The 23,044-nt window shown below is 34.6% G+C and overlaps 1 protein-coding gene across 4 annotated transcripts in view; it reads right to left on the bottom strand.

The window, feature by feature from the left end:
- The window catches only part of ERCC8 (ERCC excision repair 8, CSA ubiquitin ligase complex subunit), a 52,285-nt gene that overhangs the window by 15,963 nt on the left and 13,278 nt on the right, over window positions 1-23,044 (bottom strand). For all 4 annotated transcript variants that reach the window (XM_045848265.1, XM_045848263.1, XM_045848264.1 and 1 more), the window contains 7 exons: window positions 20,359-20,440; window positions 19,224-19,292; window positions 18,025-18,091; window positions 14,494-14,594; window positions 13,012-13,136; window positions 6,356-6,553; window positions 381-461 (listed from right to left, as the gene is read on the bottom strand). In XM_045848265.1, coding sequence (XP_045704221.1) covers window positions 381-461; window positions 6,356-6,553; window positions 13,012-13,136; window positions 14,494-14,594; window positions 18,025-18,091; window positions 19,224-19,292; window positions 20,359-20,440 — 723 coding nt within the window. The remainder of the gene's footprint in view (window positions 1-380; window positions 462-6,355; window positions 6,554-13,011; window positions 13,137-14,493; window positions 14,595-18,024; window positions 18,092-19,223; window positions 19,293-20,358; window positions 20,441-23,044) is intronic.

Raw genomic sequence — 23,044 nt, 5'->3', positions numbered from 1 at the left:
TATTAATAATGTTCAAAACAAATGTCTCCAAATGAGTAAATATTGAAGTAAATTATGGTATGTAAATGACAGAATGCTATATTATTATAAACAAGAGTTATTAATGACATGAAAAAGGCTTATTGTACAATATTGAGAAAAGTAGGATGTTAAGTTGTACATCCAAACATGGTATTAAGTGTGTTAAAAAAAAGCACATATGCACTGGAAAAAGAAGTAGTAAATAAAAATGTAAATAGTAATTAATTCAACTTTATAAATTTGTTCTTTTAAGAAAGTAGCAAAAAAGTGCTTTAAAATTTTCTTCCATATAAAGTACATTAATAAACTTTTCTTCATGATTTAGAAGTCACTATACAATTTGTACAAATGATATTTACCTCATCATCATCAGGAACTGGTTCATATAAGGATGGTACCCAAGCAAGAATATTGCAGTCTCTGCTACCACTATAAAGTTCCTAGAACATGGAAAGCAAAGAGATGACTGCGTTAATTTCAAGTTGATACCAATATGAAACAAACTACATTAATTTTTAAATGACTAATTTGTAGTTTACATCAATTAGATTACCTCTATTTCTACTCCAAAGAACTGACTTGTGCCCTTTAAAAATGTTTATTTGTTGATGTAGTATATCTTTTATATAAACACAATATTATGATGCCTCGGAGCTTGCTAATGTGAAAAATTTACAAAAACAGTCAACACCATACTGGTTTTTATCATTTATAGTATTTGTTTATTTCAAGTGTCAAAGTAGAGAAAGAAAAAAAAATGGAAGAAATAGTTTGTCTTCTGTCAGTAACTAAGTTTTAATAAGACTCCAATGAAGAAACCATATGAGTTTCTAGCCAAAAGTTCATAATGTTTTACCTAGCTCACAGTTGCCTAACTGGCTGCTGTTCAACTTAAGGACCTTTAAGATCCATATGCTATGCTCATTGAGAAGTTCATTCTACAAGGGAAAACTTGGGCTGATGCGTAGTCCATCTGTGTCAGTGTCTTTTAGGATATGCTGTTGGCACGTGGCTGAACGATGTTCATTTCCCTACCTCAAAAACCTTAAGGAATATATTATATTGGTTTGTACGGAAACATTCCTATGGGAGAGTGAAACAGATTCGGTCATATACACAGGGCGTAAACTGGTATAATCTTTTCCGAAAACAGAATCTCAATATATATAAAAAATTCTTGTATGCATTTCTAAGTCATGCCAAAGACACACATGGAATTCAAGGATATCATAAGTATTATATTTCTAATAAAAAAAGAAATAATTGTCCAAAGTTGAGTAATGATTTATATATAAATTTATGTTGCATTCATATGATGGATTACTATATATAGCCATTAAATTTATTCTTGAAGACTATTTAATGACATGGGAAATCACTCATAGTAATGTCAAGAGAAAAGAATAAGATATACACCAAATACTCGGAGCGTGAAGGAAAAAAACAGGATGTAAAATACTAGGTCCATTGAAAAAAAAGCTACTTGGCAACAAAAAGAATAAAAAGCAAAAAGTAGCAAAGTGTTAAGTGATTGTAAAACTGAATGACTAAGTGATTTTTCCCCCCTCAGGAATAATTTCCATATTTCTACACAAATATTATTAACAATGTAACTTTTGTCTGTTCTGGTATCTAGTTATTTATCTTTATTATTGTTCTTCTCAAAGACTAGTTGAAACCTGGTACAACTAGTATTTTTCTAAAAAAAAATAGGGATTCTGAATAAAGGAAAAATAAGATTATGAAGTTATTTATAAGAATATAGCCTGGCTGGCGTAGTTCAGTAGATTGAGCGTGGGCTGCGAACCAGTGTCGCAGGTTCGATTCCCAGCCAGGGTACATGCCTGGGTTGCAGGCCATAACCTCCAGCAACTGCACATTGATGTGTTTCTCTCTCTATCTCCTTCCCTTCCCTCTCTAAAGATAAATAAAATAAAATAAAATAAAAATAAAAAAATTAAAAAATAAAATTAAAAAAAGAAATATAGATGTAAAAAATTAAATTAGATTTAGTTAAACATAATTAAATTTCTTAAAGAGAACAAAATGATATAAAACTATACTATGAAATATAGTATATATGGTTATAATAACTGTAGATAATGCGGAGATATATTCATATGTCCAATGCCCTCAAGCAATTTAATTTTCTGAGAAGGCAAGACACATACCCAAGATATTAAACTTAAAAGGCAATTCATGCTTAAGTACTGCTATATTGATAAAGATACAAAGAAAATTTTGTAGATGTTCAAGAAAGAGAGCTTGAAAGAGAACACTTCAATCAGAATGATTCAATAAAGACTTTACTTAAATGGAGGTATTAGAATTGAGTTTTGAAGCTTTTTAGGTAAGTGTAGGAGTTCAGTTGGCTAATTAGATTAGAAAAAAACACCAATGCTTACAGAAAAGTTATAAATGTAACACAAAAGTAGTTTTTTTCCTGAAACATGAAGGTAAATTGCCAACATGAGGCCCTATCACCCTGGAATAATTCAGTGTTTATTACCTGTGAATATGGACATTCTCCTACATAATTACAATGCTATAAACAAAATCAGAAAATTCAGGAGGGATCCAAGATGGCAGCAGAGTAGGTGGAAGGTACACTCACCTCATCTCAAGACCAAATTGTAATTGCAGCTACATTATAGAATAATCAACCTGAATGACCAACTAAAGAGTCACTGAACAAGAAGTCTTATAAGTAAGAAATACACAAAAACCCATGCTGAGACTGAAGGGTGGAGACAAGAAAAGGGCTGCCCCTGCTCCCATAGGCAGTGCTTGAGAATTCAGAGGGCTATCTCAGCTGCAAAGGACCCCCCTAAGGAGTAAGGGGGCTCAACTCCACACCAGGTTCCCCAGTCCAGCCTCCAGAGCTGGGAAGAGGGGCCCACATGATATCTGACTGTGAAAATCACTGGGGATTCTGTCTGCCAGGGTGAGAGGAAGCTGCTAGAAAACCAGGAGCCCTTTTAAAGGGCCAGCATACAAAATCTAAATTGCAGGCACTCACCCTGAGCTCCAGCTGAGGATGATGATTCAGAGCAACCTAGGGTCATACAGGGAGAGATTAGGTTGTGTACCTTTGGGAAGAGGGCTAGAGGGACAGCCACCAGTGTCCCTGCATTGAGTTCCTCTCCTATGTTGCCCACAGCTGCCCATTTTTCCTGGGTACAGCACTCCCCTCAGTATGGCATCAGCCTTGGGGAATGCACTGGTCCCACCCACCCGACTCCCTATGGACCCCCCTACCAAGCTCACACCCTGCAGGGGAGCCTGCCAGCTGCAGCCAGCCAGTGACTGTGATTCGGTCTCTCTTGGAAGGTTCTCAAAGAGGTCCAGGAAGGTTCTCATGATCTAGGAATGTGTGTGTCTCTGACACCCTACTTCTCAGAGGGTGTCAGAGACACAAAGGGAGAGACTGAGTTGTGTGTCTTTGGGGCGAGGGTCATTTTTCCCCATGAGCTTTACAGACACCACTGTTCCTATGCACAGCCCTCCCACCACACAGCCAAATCTCAATTTGTTTTAGCCTGCTGAACTCTGCTGGCCCTACACTGATGGTTTCCTGTGACACTGCCACACTACAAAGCATTGCAGGCCTCAGGTGGGTGATGGATGGCCTTGGTGTATCCTGAGACTTTCGCTGAATGGCCTCAGACCCAGTACTGGTGCCAAGTCTGAATTTGTATCAACCTGGTGAATACCACTTGCCCCTAGCCAGACTCAGAGCCTGCCTCACACAACTTAAATACTGCCAGAGACTCAATAGCTGAGCTTAACATCCAGCTGGCAAGTGGAGATGAAATCTTAGGGAGCCTTTGGCCTTTTGCTGACCTGCCCCCAGCTTGGTACTGGATGCCCAGGTTAGTCCCTCCCACACCCATCCAGGCCCAGCAGAGGCAGACATCAACTGTGAATCACTCTGTAGCTCCTAATAGGTAGCCCAGGACTGATCACAGGGAGTGCCTGACAGTGACCTGCACCAGAGCCCCTCCGAAAATGCCCTGGAACCAACACATCCAGTGGCTGGCTTCAGACCACATGAGAGCATGACTGAATTAGTTCCATAAGTGCCACACCCAAAGGGAGATCATGACAAGCACAAGATCCTTTGGGGACAAATTCTGTTGTGAGTTCAGCTCCTGCACAGCAGCTTGTACACAGTGATCAGGGCCAACCCCACCCAAGGATACATCAACAGCAATCAAGTCTAAAATATAGCAGGAGGGCTCACATAACCCACACAGGGGACATTCCTAGTGGACCTAGTTCAGGTAATCAGGACTACACCACTGAGGCCCACAGGGCACCTACAACATAAGGCCACCCTACCAAGACTGGGAAACAGAGCAGATCTATGTAGGATACAGTAACAAATAGAAAGGCAGCCAAAGGGAGGAGACAAAGAAACATGTCCCCAAATGAAAGAAGAGAAATCTGCAGAAAAAACTAAATGAAATGAAGGCAAGCAATCTGTCAGTTACGAAATTCAAAACACTAGTTGTAAGGATTCTCATTGAACCTAGGGTGAGCTCAAACAAAGAGATAGCAAACAGAAAAAAGAACATAGAAACCATAAAAAAGAACCACTCATAAATAAGCAATGCAGCATCTGAAATAAAGAGTATACTGGGGAGGAATTGATAGCAGGCTGAATAAAGCAGAGGATCAAATCAGTGATTTAGAGGACTAGGTAACAGAAAACACCACATCAGAGCAGTAAAAAGAAAAAATCATTTTAAAAAATGAGGATAGTTTAAGGGACTTCTGGGACAAGATGAAGTGTAACAAAAGCCACATCACAGGGGTACCAGAATGAATAAAGCGAGAACAAGGGACTGAGAACCTGTCTGAGCAAACAATGACTGAAAACTTCCCTAACTTGGTGAAGAGAAAACATACTTAAGTCCAGAGAGCACAGACTCCCAAAACAGATGAACTCAAAGAGGCCCACAAAACTCATCAAAATTAAATGTCAAAGTCTAAAGACAAAGAGAGACTTTTAAAGCTCCAAGAGAAAGACAATTACCTACAAGGGAGCTCTCATAAGAATGTCAGTTGATTTTACAACAGAAACATTTCAGGCCAAAAGAAATAGGCATGAAATATTCAAAGTGATGAAAAGCAAAGACCTATAACCAAGACTTCATACAGCAAGGCTATCATTTAAAATTGAAGGAGAAATAAAAAGCTTTCCAGACAGAAAAGCTAAAGGAAGTCATCACCACCAAACAGTTTTACCAGAAATGTTAAAGTGACTTCTTAAAGAAGAAAAAACAAAGAGGAACATAAATATGTACAAGAAAATGGCAATATATGTACCTATCAATAATCACTTTAAATGTAAATGGATTAAATGCTCCAAGCAAATGCAAAGGGTAGCTGAATGGGTAAGAAAATAAGACCCATACAAGAAACTCACTTCGGACCAAAAGACATACACAGACTTAAAGTAAAGGGATGGAAAAAGATACTAGACACTTCATGCAAACGGAAACGAAGAAAGCTGCGGTAATAATCTTATATCAAACAAAGGCTATAATAAGAGACAAAGAAAAACACTGCATAATGATAAAGAGATCAATCCAATAAGAGGATATAACTCTTGTCAATTATTTATGTGTCCAAAATAGGAGTACCTAAATGTATAAAGAAAATGATGGACATAAAGGGAAGAAATAAATAAAATTTTAGACTCACACAAACATAAATCAAGATACCCAAACTATATTTTGATATTAGACACATATATTCTACTTTTCCCAAAAGATTGTTTGCACAAAAATTATTTTAACTTGCCAGAAATTTTCAACAGCTAAATAAATGGAGCCTGTATGCAAAAGCATGCTCAATTAATGTCTTGAATTGAAAGCTATTAACTTTAACTGGTCTAACTGACCATGGAGCACAGTCCAGCAAGAAATTGCCAGCATGAAACTTCCCAAACCACTTTTGACACGTTCAATCAGTCATAGCACTTTCTCCATACAATGCACAAATCTTTCTTTGCATTTCAGTTGTGGTTTTTTTTGTTTGTTTCATTTGGGTCAGTTGAAGTTGATAGTGATCAAATCAAGACATTAATTGAGAACAATCGACATTATACCATGCAGCAGATAGTTGACATACTCAAAATATCCAAATCAATAAAGTTATTGGTGTAAGTGAGAAATGTGTCTTATTTCATGGAAAGAAAAACATATAGACTTTTTGGCCAACCCAATATAATTCGTCAGAATGAAATTACAATTTATTCTTTTACATAGAACTAGCCTGGCAAATTAGCTACCTGAACATTTTAAATTCCCTTAAGTATCATGCTTACCTGGAAATTAGATTGAAATACACAGCAGTCAACACTCTTATAATGTCCCTTAAGCATAGTTATCTGTTCTCCTGAGTAAATTGTATAAACAGCAATGGTGCTACCATATGGCACAAAAACAAATTCTGAACTGCAGCCACAGGAGACAGCAAATTTCAGTCCTTTTCTACTGTCATTATAAACTTTTCCATAATTCACCTGTAGGATGTAAAATGATAAAGTTACTCATTTCTTAAATCTGAATTAAAAAGACAACAAAAATTAGAGAAGTATTTACTTAAAATAATTGAATATACTATAAAAAGCATTCTTACATATCTAAAAAAAAATGACCAATGTTCTAATACAAATAAAGGCCAATGATATGAATATATATTTCACATAAGAGAAATACAGAGAGTAAAAAAAAGCTGCTAAAGCAAATGTTCACATTCATTCTTGATAGAAATAAAAATGCAAATTAAGGTATCCTTTAAGAATAATTTTCAACCATTTAGCAAAGATTTTAAGAAACCATAAGACAATATGGGTACAAGTGATATGAACATGTTGGTGGCACTGCAATTTGGTCATTCCTTCTAAAAGACCAAATTGTTTATTATGCAGCAACATACAAAGATATTCTTTTTTTGGGGGGGATAACATTTTTATTTTAAAACATTTTTAATTATGGTAAAATATACATATCAAAATTAGCCATCTTAATCATATATGTGTTCAGCTCAATGACATTAGAAACATTCACAATTGTGCAATCATCACCACCATCAATCTCCACAACTCTTTTCATTTTGTAAAACTGAAACTCTGTACCCATTAAACAACAAATATATTCTTATTCCTTGACCTAGTAACTACTCCTGGGAATTTATGTTAGGGAAATAATTAAACAGCAAAAAACTGTATGCCCAGAGGAATTCAATGCAGCATTAACTCAAATGACAAAATAACTGAGAATATATGTAAATTTCTAATAATATATTAATTCTATAGTTTATATAGCAATTAATATAATAATTATGAAAATTATGCTGAAAATAGGAGTAAAAGCTAAGTATAAAAAAAACACAGAAGCTCTGACTGGTGTGGCTCAGTGGGTTGGGCAACTGATCAATGTTTTTCTCATATATCAATGCTTCTCTCCCTCCCTCTCTCTAAAAATAAATAAAATGTCTAAAAAAAACCATAGAACACAAATAGTGTGTATACTATAATTTCAGTTTTATATACATAATTATGCATTTGGTATAAAAATAAAAATTTTGCAACCGTATGCCAAAGGTACAAGGTCCAACAGTATTGGCATCACCTGAGCAGTCAGAAATGCAGAATTCTAGGGCCTACCCCAATCCTACTGAATTAGAATTTTTATTTTAACAAGATCCCTGGGTGATCTGTAGGCTCATCAAGGTCCAAGAAGCTCTAGATTAAAGAAATTGACAGATTTACTTCCCACTGATAATTTAGATAAGCAGCTTAGGGTAGGTGCATAATAATTTGGGGATTATGAACATGCAGATCACCAAAATGTCCCTTTACAATAACTAATACTAGAGTTTGAACAGTTATTTGTCTTTCTAAGGGTTGGGTGAAAGTGTGTGTGTGTGTGTGTGTGTACAAACACTGAGGCCTATATGGATATTTGCTGATATGTAGACACTACACTTGGGTCACCTCCCCTTACCGTTAACAAGGGACAGAAATGAGCACAGGCATTCAACTACCTCACTGCCCTGTGGTATAGAGTGAAACTTGAAAACATTAAAACTTACAGTCAATAGACTTGTGTTTTTGAAACCCATTCCACACCCTCTTTTTTCTTTGCCTCTTATGAGTAATAAATTATTTAACCTCTGAGTTTCATTTTTCTAATCTGTTCAATGGAAGTAACATCATCAAAGTTATCATGAAAAATCAAATAAAATAATGCATATGAGAGCACCTAGGACATAAAGGTACAGTAAGTTCCTAGATTTAATAATTCCTAGATATATTTAAAAGTATTTAAGACTCAATCTCATTTGCATCTTTTGATCCTACATGTACAACAATTTGTAGAATGCCATGGGTGGGGGGCGGGGATAGTGGAGAAAAACCACAAATCTTCTCAACTAGCAATGTTCTATTCCTCCTAGAAAATTATGAACTGCTAGACTGTGATGGTTTTATTCATATTTATCAGAGCAACTACCTGCAAAACCTACATTCCTTCTAAAATGTGAAGTGGAATGAGGTATACTGGACCAGCTCACTAACTTTTACCTTTGTCCTTATGCATTCAACCCTTCAACCCATCTTGCAAGTTATTGTCCTATTAATCCCTGTAAATCACCGCTGTGATTAAATCACCTATGGGCTCAAAACTACTAATATCTTTTCAATGCCTATGGAATAAAGTTCTAATAACAGATTAATGAAAGGATGGATTTACCTTTTACTAATGCTTACTACATGTCCTATACTGTGCTTGGTGATTATCTAGGTTCCCATTTTATATCTACAAATACCATAAAAAGCAGTGTGATAGATGGCATGATCCATATTATTATGGAATTTCTGTGGAGAAACAGGCTACCTTTGGCTATGAAGTCTTAAAGGTGGTATATACAGGCTTTGAAAAGATCTTGATAGGGCAGGAAAATTACAGACTGGGGATTTGATGATGGCAAATCCAACTCCCTATCTTGTGTGTCCCTTTTATTGTCCCAGAAAATATATCCATCTAGTCACTTAGTAAACACCTACAGTGATGCAGATTCTATCACAAAGCTGCCCATTTTACTGTCAAACAGCATAATAATTACTTAATAGTAATGACAGGCAACATTCACTAAAATGTCAACACTTGTAAGTATAAGACAATGTGTTAAATGTTTTACATGCATTTTCATGTAACATTCAAAACAATACTATGAGATAGGTAACATTTTATATAAAAAGAAAACAGAAAGGTTAAATATTTCAATCAAGGTTTCTTGGCTAGTAAATGACAGAATCAAAAACTGAATCTAGACTACATTAATGAAAAAGCACTGTACCACAGTGTTGTAAACTATTTTCTTTCAGTCCATAAGGTGATGATCACAGGACATTATGATACAAATAAGCAGTATGGACTCTGGCAGCATCTATGCTAGACTAGAGGAGTTAAAGAGACATTGTGCCTCAGATGAATCTTGAAAGCTGAGAAGCAGCTAGGACAGGAAGGAGAGGAATGGTACCCTAAAGCAAAGGCAATAGTAAATATAGCAGAATGGAAGGGAGGGAGAGCATGCCCTATTTAAAGAATTCTAAGTAGCTCAGTATAGATAAGGACAGGGAAAAATAGGAAAATGGCAAGACATAATGCTAGTGAGTACAGCTTATAAAGGCCTTGTGCACAAGAGGCAAAGGCATTCAGTTTCAACAACCTGAGCATATTGAGGAAACACTGAAAAACTTCCACTGGGAGATGAGTTTGGGAAAAGTTAGAAAGTGATTAAATAGAGACCATGAAGGCCCAGATTGAGGTTGGAAAAGAGGTATGAAAAAAAATCAAGATGGGAGAATTACAAGGTTTTGTAATTGATTTAACAGCTGGGATAAGGGACCAGGAAGAATAAAGGACAGACCCCAGTTTCTAGACATTGGTAACTAGTGAATGATGATACCAGTAACTAAACAGTAAGGACCAGAATGGCTATTTTGAAATTTTCTTCTTTTGTTCCTAAAGCTGCCTTTCTGTGAATTGTTCACTCTGTACTCTAAGGCAATGGTCTCCAAAGTGCAGTTCCCACACCTCAGGGAGTCTGCAAAATGATCTATTAAGGTATAAGAAGAAAACAGAGAACTTCTATTTCATTTTAATGTGAAAAATAAGAAATTAAGCTTTTATGAAATATATAGACTCACAATACTATTTGTGTATAATTCATAAATAATTATACATATACTGGAAGCATGTATTAATATATCTTTTTTAAACCTTTAAGGGCACTACTAATAAGGCAACACCAATATAATAGTTATTATTTATGGTATACATCTACTATTTAATAGGTACAGTACCACTGTTTACATACTTTCATTTTGCCCTTACAATTACTGTTTTGGTACATAATAATCCCAATCACACGATGGAGACACTGAAACTCTGACTGTAGTCCTTCATGATGTCACTGTGAATAAATTGTCAAGTGTCTTCAAATTACTACATGGCAGGACTGGAGTTTGCTTCTTATTCTGTCTCACAGCCCTTTAAATATTTGAAGACAGTGTGTTACTCTAAAGACAGTTACTTTTACTGAGATCAATGTCTGAAATTCCTTTAAGTGTTCTTTGTAGGTGAATTTCTGGCCTACTCTAGTCACCTTTGCATGAACAACTTTTGCTTTGATCAAAGTCATTTTAAAATGTACTATCTATTTTAAACACACTATTCAAGATAAAAATTTATTAGCAAAAACGCAGAGGGTAAGGAGAGAAAAGTTGAATAAAATCACTTTAACAATTTATGTATTCAATACCATTTATATTTATCACACCTACCTTTGACACACATGCCAGCCTACTTTTCCCAAGTGACCCTGTCATTTCTCCCTCTAAAAGTCTTGAGTGACTCTCCACTCCATCCACTGAAAAAGCCTAAACTCATACAAAGACCCAGAAGCCTACATACTCTGGTGTCCTGTTCCTCCTCTCCTATTACTCTCCCACGTGGTTATTCTAACACAAAAGCACCTTAGATGTTCCTTGGGTATTTCAAGCATGCTTCAGCCTCAGCGTCTTTGTATTTTCTTTCTTTCTTTGCCTGGAATGCTCTCCTTCCCAGATATCTGATGGATCACTCCTTCATTTCCTTCAGGTCAAATGTTATCTTCTTAGAGCTACCCTGACTACTCTATGGAAAAACAGCAACTCCAACTTCCTAATATTTTCTATGCCCCTTTCTTGCTTTTCTTCATAGCACTTACCACATCTATCACATATTTTATGCATCCATCCATCCATTTATTAATTGGAAAGACTGATGTCTTTCTTCCTCTCCCTGGAATGCAAGCTCCATGAGGATGACTTTTCTATGTTTTGTTTACTGCTGTATAATACTGCCTGGCAAATAGGAAGTACTTAAAAAATATTTATTAAACAAATAAATAAAAAGAGAAAAAGAAGGTATGATCTAATTAGAAATGGAAGATTCTAAACTAATTTGCAATGCCTGAGTTTCTAGCCTGAGACATAATGAAGAAGCATTTAATAAAGAATATGAAGAACACTGTATAAACAATTTTGATCACATAGTAAAATTAGTATTTAATTAAGAAAGCGATACCCAGAGTACATGAAAGTGAATTAGCTAGAAAGAATGACTAAAGAAAGGAACATTATTAATATTAATACCTACCTTAAGATATTAAACAAATGCTTTAGAATCCAAGTGCCCATCAATAGATGAGTGGATAAAAAAGCTGTGGTGTATATATATACACAAAAGAATATTACTCAGCCATCTAAAAAAAATGAAATCGTACCATTTGCTGCAGCACAGATGAACCTACAAGGTATTATGCTTACTGAAATAAGCCAGAGAAAGACAAATAACACATGATTTCATCTAAAGAACAAAATAAATGAACAAACAAAATAGAAACAGACTCACAGATGCAGAGAATAGACTGATGGTTGCCAGATAGGAGGAGGACTGGGGGACTGGGTAAAATAGGTAGAGGGATTAAGAAGTACAAATTGTTAGTTACAAAATAGTCACAGGGATGTAAAGTACAGGATAGGAAATACGGTCAATAATATCATAATAATTATGTACAGTATCAGGCAGGTACTTGAAATATTGGGGGATCACTTTGTAAAGTACTTGTATATAATTGTCTAACCACTATGCTGTGCATCTGAAACTGATAAAAACAGTATTGAGTGTAAACTGTAACTAAAAAACCCCTACAAAAATAATACTTTAAGAAGTCTGGGTATAATCAGCATTATGGTGATAGTAAAATCTAGAGTCAAACTGTTGTACCTGTGTACACTTAGGCAAGTTACCTAACTATTTTATGTTTCATTTCCTCATGTGCATAATGGCTATTTTAACAAGAACTGCATTGATAGTGTTGATTAAATACGATCATATATGCTCCAGCACACATATTAAATGTTAATTTTTATTAGCACAGGATCTGGCACATTAACTCTCAATAAATATAAAGTGTCAAATTTTATACTATATGTGACTTATAAGCAAAATCCAAAGTTAGTACACAGAACATAGAGTATTTTAGTACTAAAATAAATGTGTTTTAAAGGTGCTAGATTCTTAACTGGTAATTGATTTCTAATACTTTTTGAAAATTCATGTTATGGTCCTTGCCAGGCACACCTACGGTTTTGTTACTTTGTATCAGTTGTTCCCAATCTTTTATGCACAGTGGATCAATAGAGCAACACTTCGCTACTATGTGGGGAGACTGGTGAGGGTGAGGTGGGGTAGATTGTCTTGAGTTGTGAATTACTAGTTCAAATAATGGGAAAATGTTATAAAAAGAAAGCTGTGATTCAGAGTTAAGAAACAGAGTTAAATCTACAGAAAAAAAAATCAAGTGTATGACACAGATCCATTTCTTTATTTTACATTCTAAAGGTGGATGTATTTAAAAATCTCTTACTAGTGTGTTCTCTCCACTGGAACTATTCCAGAGCCTCATTCGATTATCTGTACCGACAGTGAGGAGGTGAAGCCCATCACTTGTAAAACACAAGCCATTAACCTTCCCATTATGAGCAGTGTTTGCTGCAATGAAAAATACAATTTCGTTTACACGTTCTTGTATTCAGCACACATTTAATACTTGTTGATCTACTTATTTAAACATACTAAAGGGCAACTACTTGAATTACTTAAAATGTATAGTGGATTATATTTAAAATTAATCATCCCTTTGGATTATTTGAATATAAGCTACTGTATTTTGCTGTGTACAATGCATTCTTTTTTGCCCAAATTTTTGAGGGAAAAATAAGGATTAGCATTATACATGGGCATCACCTGAAATGCCTTGTCTCTGTTCTAGTGTTTCGTAATTATTTATTACTTAAAATTTATCGTACCATAATATGTTCAAAAATAAATGCCAAAATTCCTTTGTAATACAAAAAAAAGGATCTGAATATAAATAGATAAAAGGTTGAATTAAAAAATTAAAATGAAAGATTTTTTCCTGGAGGTTTGGGCCAAAAACCTGGTGCACATTATACATGGGAGTCTATTATACACAGCAAAATATATTATATAAATTAGAACCATAAAAATAGAGGAAAACTGAAAAACCAAAGGGAGAAAATTCTGCCAAATATATTTGTCTTTAAAAAGCTGTGCTATAAAACTCAATTACATAGTTTAACACTAAAAATTTAATTTAAGCACCTTTCAAACTTCTTATATATTATTTCTATTTTGAATCTAAAAATCAATCCACAGAATATTAAAAATCATTAATGATACTATTTCCTATTTAAAAACTTTAACAAAAAAGGAAACCTGTTCTAGTCTCAATCAAAATTTATATTACTTTTAAAATAAACAAGTTTGAAAAAGCATAATTCTCAATAGCCTTATTTATTTAAATAAAAAGATTATTTAAAAATCATAGATTTTACATAGTTCTTCCTTATATATTTCTGGTCCAGAATTAATCGTGAATCAGAATTTTAATGTACACAAAAATTAAATTCTGTTGAAAAAAATACAGTGTGGTATTTTATCTCCTGGATTGCAGCTGGCATATTTAACACAACTTGCAAATTTTATTGTGACACAATGGCCACTAAATGTCACTATTCTTTCAACTTACTACTTTCTAAGTGGCACTAAATTGTATAAATTGGCATCATTGGAGGAAAAAAAGGTAACAAATTAATCCAGAAAAGTTTCTCCACTTGAAAATTCAGTGACAGATGAAATGCCATATTTACTTGCGTCTTAAAGACAACCATAATTTATTTAAATTATGAAATTGATTCATTGTGAATGACTTTTTTAAAAATCACAAAATTTGAAATTTGTCTATATACATTTATTATTTGGTTTCACTCAAAATTTTTAAAAAATACTATTTTTTATATTTCTCTGTTAGTGCATTCTTCATTACCTGATTCAACAGCTTGTGAGTTTTTCCCATTATGCTGATCAAGAGTAATCAGACATCCTGATGCTCTCCTCACATCCCATAATTTCACTCTACTGTCGGCACTGAGAAAAAATAAATGTTACATTGACATATATAACTAGGATAGTGACTGCACCCTCTTCACCTACCTTTCCAGTACTATGGCACATAGAGGGCTCAGGATATTTGTACATTTGGGTTATTTTCAGCAAATATTAAATAGTCAATAGGAGCACAAAGAAATAAAAACATTTTAAAAAGTAACCTTTTCTTAGATCACAAGGACAGAATTCTGCTACTTTTCATTTTGTTTTTAATGACATGAACATCATTCTCCCCAAGGACTAGTTAGGCTTACAGCTTGATACTTATTTAAGCAACTTTGTCACTACATCCTTACTATTTTTATTATTCAAATGTCCTCTAGACAATCAAGCAGTTAACTAATTCCCCTTTGCTTCAGGATCCATTTCATGAATTTGGTGGTTTTTTTTAATGTGATAAAAACATCAGAACAAAGTGAATAATAAGAACAATGTATTTTTATTTGACTTCCTGTACTCAAATAATCTTTGCCCAATATACAAGAAAGAAACTTAATGTCTTCTGGAAATTAGATATTTATTTTAATTTTAGAGGAAAAACCATGATCACACTTTATTTTCAACTTCTAAACTACTACTAAAAATATACTGATCAGTTCAACTCACGCTTTCATATCCTCACAAAGACCTCAACAATATTCTAATCCACTGGGTTTCTACAGGCCATTTTAATTAGAAAACCATTGCATTGCATTTTATAAACCTATTCCCCATTAAAAGGTAAATCATATATATGATTGGGCTGGCCAAAAAGTTCATTTGGTTTTCTCCATAAACTAGCTCTAGTACAGCTTAGTTGTCTTTAACTTCATTTGAAACAATTTTGTTTGATTGTATTGTGACAGCTGTCACATTAGCATGCATTGAAAAAAAGACTTGAAAAAGATCAAAACTATGAACAATGAAATAGCAATAAATACATATCTTTCAACATTCAAATGTAAAAATAAACAAGAAAAACAGAAAAAAAAAGAATCAAAACTGGTGGATTTTTGTGTAGTCAGTTTAATACAAAAGGTGGAAGAAAATAAGCAACATTTTTGGCATATTATGCTTTAGTATTTCAATATAGGTAAAAATGCAACTGAAACTCAAAATAAGATTTGTGCCATATATGGAAAAGGTGCTGTCACTTATTGAATGTATCAAAAATGGTTTGCAAAGTTTTGTGCTGGTGATTTCTTGCTGGACAACACTCCACAGTCAGGTAGCCCAGTGGAAGCTGACAGCAATCAAGTCAAGACATTAAATGAGAACAGTCAATGTTACACCATGTGGGAGATATATATATACATCTCTTTGATTCATTTCACAGATCACCATCACAGCTAGCCAATTAGAATAGTAAGCAAAAAACTAGCATTTTCCATTCTCAAGTTGGTTTTCTTTCTTTCCATCTGGGGAAAACGTGTGCCATGGGATAAGCCTGAGGATTTAAGTCTCTTCTGAAACAGATTAGATTTAAAGATACCTGACTCCTAACACTGATTACTAAATTCATTCTGGTACTGACTCAAATTCCTTGGGTACTCTGAGAACCAAATGCCTCTTGGCCTCCCTGTGATTTGAGGAAAACCCAGTTAGGCATAAACAATGTGACTTCACCCTAACATGGACCCACAACAAGAACCTAGCATCTCCCTATCACACCTCTTTAGCCAGCCTCTTAAGGCTACATTGTAGACCTTGTTCTACTTCAGAAATTTTAAATTTCAACCTAACATTCTACAAACTATTAACAAATAGTCTTTGGGGACCAAACTGTGACAGAGAGGGAGGGCTAGAAGCTTTATAAAAATCCAGACAGATATCTTTATAAAACTAATCTGAATAACTTTTGTAATAATTCTGCAAAAAAGTTTTACCAAAACATCTATATCAAAAAATTTGGCTACTAGTTCCTACCCTTCAGTTTTTTAATTTTCTTACTCTAATACACATACTTCTTCTATCTCATTAGGTCATTGATCCCCTTCCATAAACCTTTTTGTGATTTTTTTAAAAGATTTTATTTATTTTTAGAGAGGGGAAGGGAGGGAGAAAGAGAGGGAGAGAAACATCACTGTGTGGTTCCCTATTGTGCACCCGCAACTGGTGACCTGGCCTGCAAACCAGGCATGTGCCCTGACTGGGAACTGAACAGGGGACCTTTTGATTTGCAGGCCAGCACTCAATCCACTGGACTACACCAGCCAGGGCCCTTTTTGTGATTTTATTTCCTTCCTTACACCCATGACTTCAACAATTTCCACACAATCGTTAAGTCTGTGTCATTTAATGTTTTGATTTCTGTAGCTTAGTACACAGCTGTGGTCCACACCTTCAACTAAGCACACAACACCAACCAGCATTCTTACGTGCCCCTAAAAAGATCTCTCGCCAAACTGTTAAAAGTGTTCATCCAAAGCTTTACTACTTTCCTTTAAAATTCCATCCCCATTCTGGTATTTTCAATAGATGACATGAAGTTCTACTCCACTAAAAAACAATAGAGGCCACTAGGTTTGCACTTCTTGAACTCACTGCAAAGTCACAAATTAAACTGGATTCATGTCTACCCTTTCCTCCATCCATTTGGTCTCCCAAAGCCCTTCATGTGTCAAATCAAGTGTCCCCCTTCTACCTGGACCCTTGACACCATCCTCTTCCATCTGTTTAAGGTCTTGAGGTAACAACTATTCCCCCCATTTCTTACCTTCACCGATTTTTCTCTACTGATACTTTCTTCTCAGCATTTAAACAGGAAAGATTCTTCCCTCCAGCAAATAAAACCCCCCAGAAGCACTTAGATTAAGTGCTTCTGCTCTCTTTTCCCATATTACATCTCTCAGAGCTGTAACTCTATTAAAGCATTTTCAGTATGTCCTGTAATCGCTAATTTTTTTTTTGACTACTCCCCATAGACTGTTAGCTTCTTGAAGGGCATATGCCTTGGTTTAACTGTGGCGCTAGCACGGTGTTTTGCACATGGTAGAAAGTCATTAAATATTAGTAAATTGAATCAATGAATTGACAGATGTATCCAATCAGATTCAAAGTAATTCTGGATTACAGAAAGTGAATAAAAAGCTACTGAATAGTGCTATACTTGTATATGCAAAATAGACACAACACAGTTATTTATTGTTATTCCAGCAGTACTAGATTTACATTGCTACATAAATTCTCTTGTTTTCTCTATTTTAAAAAGTGAGCACCTTCAAGAAGCACAGTGAGTATCAGAATTATGATGCCAAGGAAGATTTCTTCTGGTGTTATTAATTAAAACCTGTAACTCAATTATTTTATGTTTAAGGACCCAATTAATAACAAAACATGCATCTTACATAAATGCAGTCTTTCATTACATAAATGATAATGTAGTTTTTCATTAATTATTAACTTCAAGACCAAATTATCTGCAATTTACCTTGCAGTTGCCAAGATATGTTCATAACGTGGTGACCAGGAAACTGCCAATATTTCTTGCCTGTGACCTGCAACAACAACTGTATGAAAAGTCTTGCAAAATATTTGGAAAATCAAAGATGAAGTACAATTATTTTTTTGATTCTGAAGAAAGTAAAAAATATTAGTGATAGATTGATAAAAAATCTGTTTAAATATTAATGTGAAATCTATAGGGCATTTCACTCACATGGTATTCTATTATAGAAGGCCTGGTTTTGCTTTGGAAAGAACAGGCAGAGCAAGTGATTCTTTCTTTTTAAATTCAGCTATTGGCCTAATAACTCAATCCACCGGTAGTGGATAGAGCTCAAGCTCACTCACTTGTCTCTACGGCAAAAGCCATTGTAACATACCATGCAAGATAAACATGCTAAACAATAAAAGAAGTTTTCAAACTTTTCAGAAAGTTATAAAACAAAAAATTATTTAAATTCATAACTATGAAAAAACACGTATAAAAATTTTTTCTACAAAGCACAAGTGCTGAGTTCATAGGATAAGTGACATTCAGCATCTTAATTCACTTTTACTTAACTATTCAAATCAGTTATTTTAATTTACCTAGTTTATATCAAATAGAAACTCATAATAATATGAAACAAATGTTAAATCTTCCCCCAAGTTTTCCTTACATATTTATTAAATGTTTCTGAGATGAATAAAGATGTTATATTTCTGAATTACATCCCATTCTTTCATTGTTTAGAATTAGATGATCTAATATCAATAAAAAGTAGCAAAAATAATTTAAATTAATATAACTTTACCAAAGTATTATTTTAATATCTTTCTAAAATATTTTCACTGAGAAAAAAAGCACCTAAGTATTAGAATCTTTACTCAGCCAGAGCAATATTACACTATGTTCATGAGACAAATGTACTCATTTAAGTTTCATAAAAAGTTTATTTTTTCACATGTAGAAATAACAGTTTTGAATTAGACCTTTGAGCTCCCCCTATGGTGACTGTTCATGTAAATGTCTCCTAAATAGTTCAGTCTTAAAGAATAATGCACAGAAGGATCTTTATTTCCCTGTTGACTTTTAACAACTACCACAAAATACATCAGTCATGTCACTTACAAAGAATACATTGTTAGTAATGTTTCTTTTTATTGAAAGTACTCAAAGTAATTATTGTTACAAATAAAAAATACCCTGTAGAATGTGGCAACAGGATCCAGACTTTAAGTCACAAAGTTGTACTTTGGGTCCTCTAGTACCAACTGTAAAACAAAAATAAGGATGGTTAAAGATAATTTTATTTTAAGTCATCACCAAAAGGAAATAAGAAACTACCATTATGAATTATGGCCTTTTCACTGCATCCACGCAGAAATATGAAAATGTAGTCTAAAAATGCACTTCAAATCACTTTTAATGTTTATAATTAGAAAACTTATTTTAATAGTAGTTACATTTTAGTACTAAAACAACTCTATTATTGCATTATTTTTTTAACATTTAATTTAGAAATAATTATATTTGCTTACAGAAAGTTGCAAAGATAGTATGGAGAGGCCCTTGTTTACACTTCAGTCAAGTACCCTAAATAGTTACGTTAGGTAACTATAGTACAATATCAAATCCAGGAAATTTGTATTGGTACAATGTGGTATATAATTCCATACTATTTTATCATCTTCAATTATTTTATTTTAATAGCTTAGGTTTTCCAAGATAATGAAATACTTCCAGTCACTAGTAGTAGATTCATAGACAGTCTGGACACAGAAAGAGTGGAGCCCAAAGACAATTTTGTGCCCATCTCTTCTCTAAGATGAAGTAGCTGACTGACGTCTGGAGGTGAGGAGATTCAGGCAGCGCCAGAGAATAATAAAATTACAGGGACCTGACCCCTGACACCAGAAAACATTTTTTCTTCCAAAAACATGAAAATTTTGTTGCAGGTACTTCCATAAAAATGGATGTTTAATTTGAATCGCACGATTTTAGAGAAAAGGAAATAATTCCCTTGTTTTATTGTGTCAAATTGAAAAAGCTGTCAAACTTTGTTCATGTAAAATCTTTGAAACTTTGGTGGTTTATAAGTGATTCTCTGGGAACAGAAATATACCTTCTTAACTAATCTTTGCTTCCTACCCATTAGCACAATGCCTGACTTGCACAATTACTATTAAACTGAATATAAATAGCAACATGCACTTAAGTCTTTTCTAAAAAAGAATTTTGTTCTTCATCTGGGTTAAAATATCTATATCAAAACTAACTTGATATGAAAAGGGAGAAAGTTTTCAAAATGTCACAAAACAAAAGAATACATGAACAAACCTGCTACCAAAGAGTGCTTGGTGGCAACTGGAGACATATGATGACTGTAAACCGTTTCTTCAAAATTAAATACATCTGCAGTCTGATAATCAAAAGATATTTTTAAAGTGTAAGTTCTAATTACAGTGACAAATGCAACAAGTTTTCTATTTATTTTCACATTGTTAGCAATTTTTAAATTGACTGCTAGCAATTTATTTGACAAACATAGGATGGTAATACCCTCAAAAACCTGATCATTTGAAATCCTATGTTATTTATAACATTTTTCTCCCTCTTGTGAGAAAAATAGTTTTTCTCTAGCAAATCACAGAGATTAAGATTAAAGACAGCCCCCCCCCCCCGCCGACTCATCATCTTCCTCTCTACCCCATTTAGGGACTTCAGCATCTACATAGATGATCTAGCCAGTACTCTGTGTCTTAGTTTCATACAAGTTCGGCTACCACACCCAGGATACTCTCTCCCATCACCTCCTTTCAAATCATACATTTCAGTTATATACAACTATAATCAACTGTCATTCATTTTCAGCTCCCCCCCCCACCCCCCCACCTACTTCCAGGACACCCAATAAAGCCTAGAACTCCTATCAGTACTTCCTGTCTTCACTTTCCCTTCTTGAGCCTGGATTCCAAAGTCTGTCTGATACTTCAACTGCAAATATCTTCAACTCTTTTGCTGTTATGCTTGTATTTGCACCAGTCGAGACCTCAACCCTTGATGACTCCAAATGTCTGCCTTCTGTACACCTACACTCAGGCTGATCTACATCAGAGGTTAGCAAACATTTTCCATAAAGCTTCAGGCTGTAATTATTAAAGGCTTTGAGGGCCAGCTACTCATTTCTGACATTGGCACATCAAAGTAGAAACAGACAACAAATGAGTATGTCTGTGTTCCAATAATACTTCATTTACAAAAAGAGGCAATGAGCCAAACTTGGCCTGTGGGCTGCAGTTAGCTGACCTCTGTCCTACCCTAGTGAAGTAAGTTTCTTTTTAAGATTATTTATGTATTTATTTATTTTTAGAGAGAGGGAAGGGAGAGAAAAAGAGGAGGAGAGAAATGTCAATGTGTGGTTGCCTCTTGAGGCATCCCCTAAAGGGGACATGGCCTGCAACCCAGGCTTGTGCCCTGACAGGGAATCAAACCAGTGACCCCTTGGTTCACAGGCCTGTGCTCAAGCCTCTGTACCACACCAGCCAGGGCGTGGTTCTACCTTTATAATAAGGTAGACTGATGATCACCATAAAAGATCATTAATCTCAACAGGGCTTTCAGTATTGACTGCCAGTCCTACAATAATTCTCTGCATTCTTGCAATATTTGTAGCTATTTCAAACTTTCTGCACTTTCTCTGCAATATCTGCAGCTATTTCAAACTTTCTGCACTTTCTCTGCAATATTTGTAATTATTTCAAACTTTCTACACTTTCCACAAATACCTCTACTTGGTCACAACAGGTGGATCTGATCTTATATTCCAAAGAGAAAACAGAAGCCAATCAATAAGAATCTTCTTAATGTCTTATCAACAAGCTTACAAACATATTTGCCTGCACTTAGCCTTTTTCCTTCTTCACTCCTGGTACCATAGAAAAATGATCCCTATTCATATTTAAAGGAAGTATGTTCAAATACCTATTAGCATTGCCAGAAATCTCATCCTATACATTATCTCCTCTATATCCTGGGTATCTATAACCTCTCCCTCCCTACAGGCTCATTCCCATCAGCACTAAAAAAATGTTCAAGTCTCTTTCATCTTAATAGCATCCCCTTCCAAAGAAACACACACACACACACACAACCTTTCACCCAAATTTCTCCTATTTTTTTACAGAAATAAAAAAGAAAAATCCTATAATTTGTATGGAACTGCAAATGACCCCACACAGCGAGAGCAATCTTGAGACAGAAAAACAAAGCTGAAGGCATCACATTTCCTGATTTGAAACTATATTACAAAACAGTAATCAAAACAGTATGGTATTGGCAGAAAAGCAGACGCACAAATCAAAAAAAGAATAGAAAGCCCAGAAATAAACCCAGGCATATATGGTCAATTAATTTACAACTAAGGAGAGTCTCTTCAATAAATGTTGAAAAAACTGGACAACCACATGCAAAAGAAAAAAATTCTTATATCATATACATAAATTAACTCAAAATGAATTAAAGACTTGAAATCATACAAATCCTAGAACACACAGGGATAAGCTCCTTGACTATGATTGTTTGGATTTGATACCAAAAGCAAAAGTAATTATAAAACCAAAAATCTTCGGCACAGCAAAGGAAACCACCAACAAAATGAAAAGGCAATTGACAGAATGGGAGGTAATATTTTCGAACCAGTATCTAATAAAGGGCTAATATTTAAAATATGAAAAACAGTCATTCAATTCAATAGCAAACCCCACCTCCCAAAGAATCCAATTACAAAAAGAACAGAGCAGCTAAATATTTTTTCAAAGAAGATATACAAATGGCCAACAGGTACATGAATAGGTGCTCAACATCCCTAAGCAACAGGGAAATGCAAATCAAAACCACAATGAGATATCACCTCATACCTATTAGATAACAGTAAGTTATTATAAAAAAGACAAGAAGTAACAAATGTTTACAGGGATGGGGAAGAGAACCCTTGTACACTGTTGGTGTAGCCACTATGGAAAAC

The sequence above is a fragment of the Phyllostomus hastatus genome, unplaced genomic scaffold, assembly GCF_019186645.2.
Source record: "Phyllostomus hastatus isolate PE091 unplaced genomic scaffold, TTU_PhHast_1.1 phas_contig_58, whole genome shotgun sequence".
NCBI classification, from domain to species: domain Eukaryota; kingdom Metazoa; phylum Chordata; class Mammalia; order Chiroptera; family Phyllostomidae; genus Phyllostomus; species Phyllostomus hastatus.
This window is presented reverse-complemented; position numbering and strand designations above follow the sequence as displayed.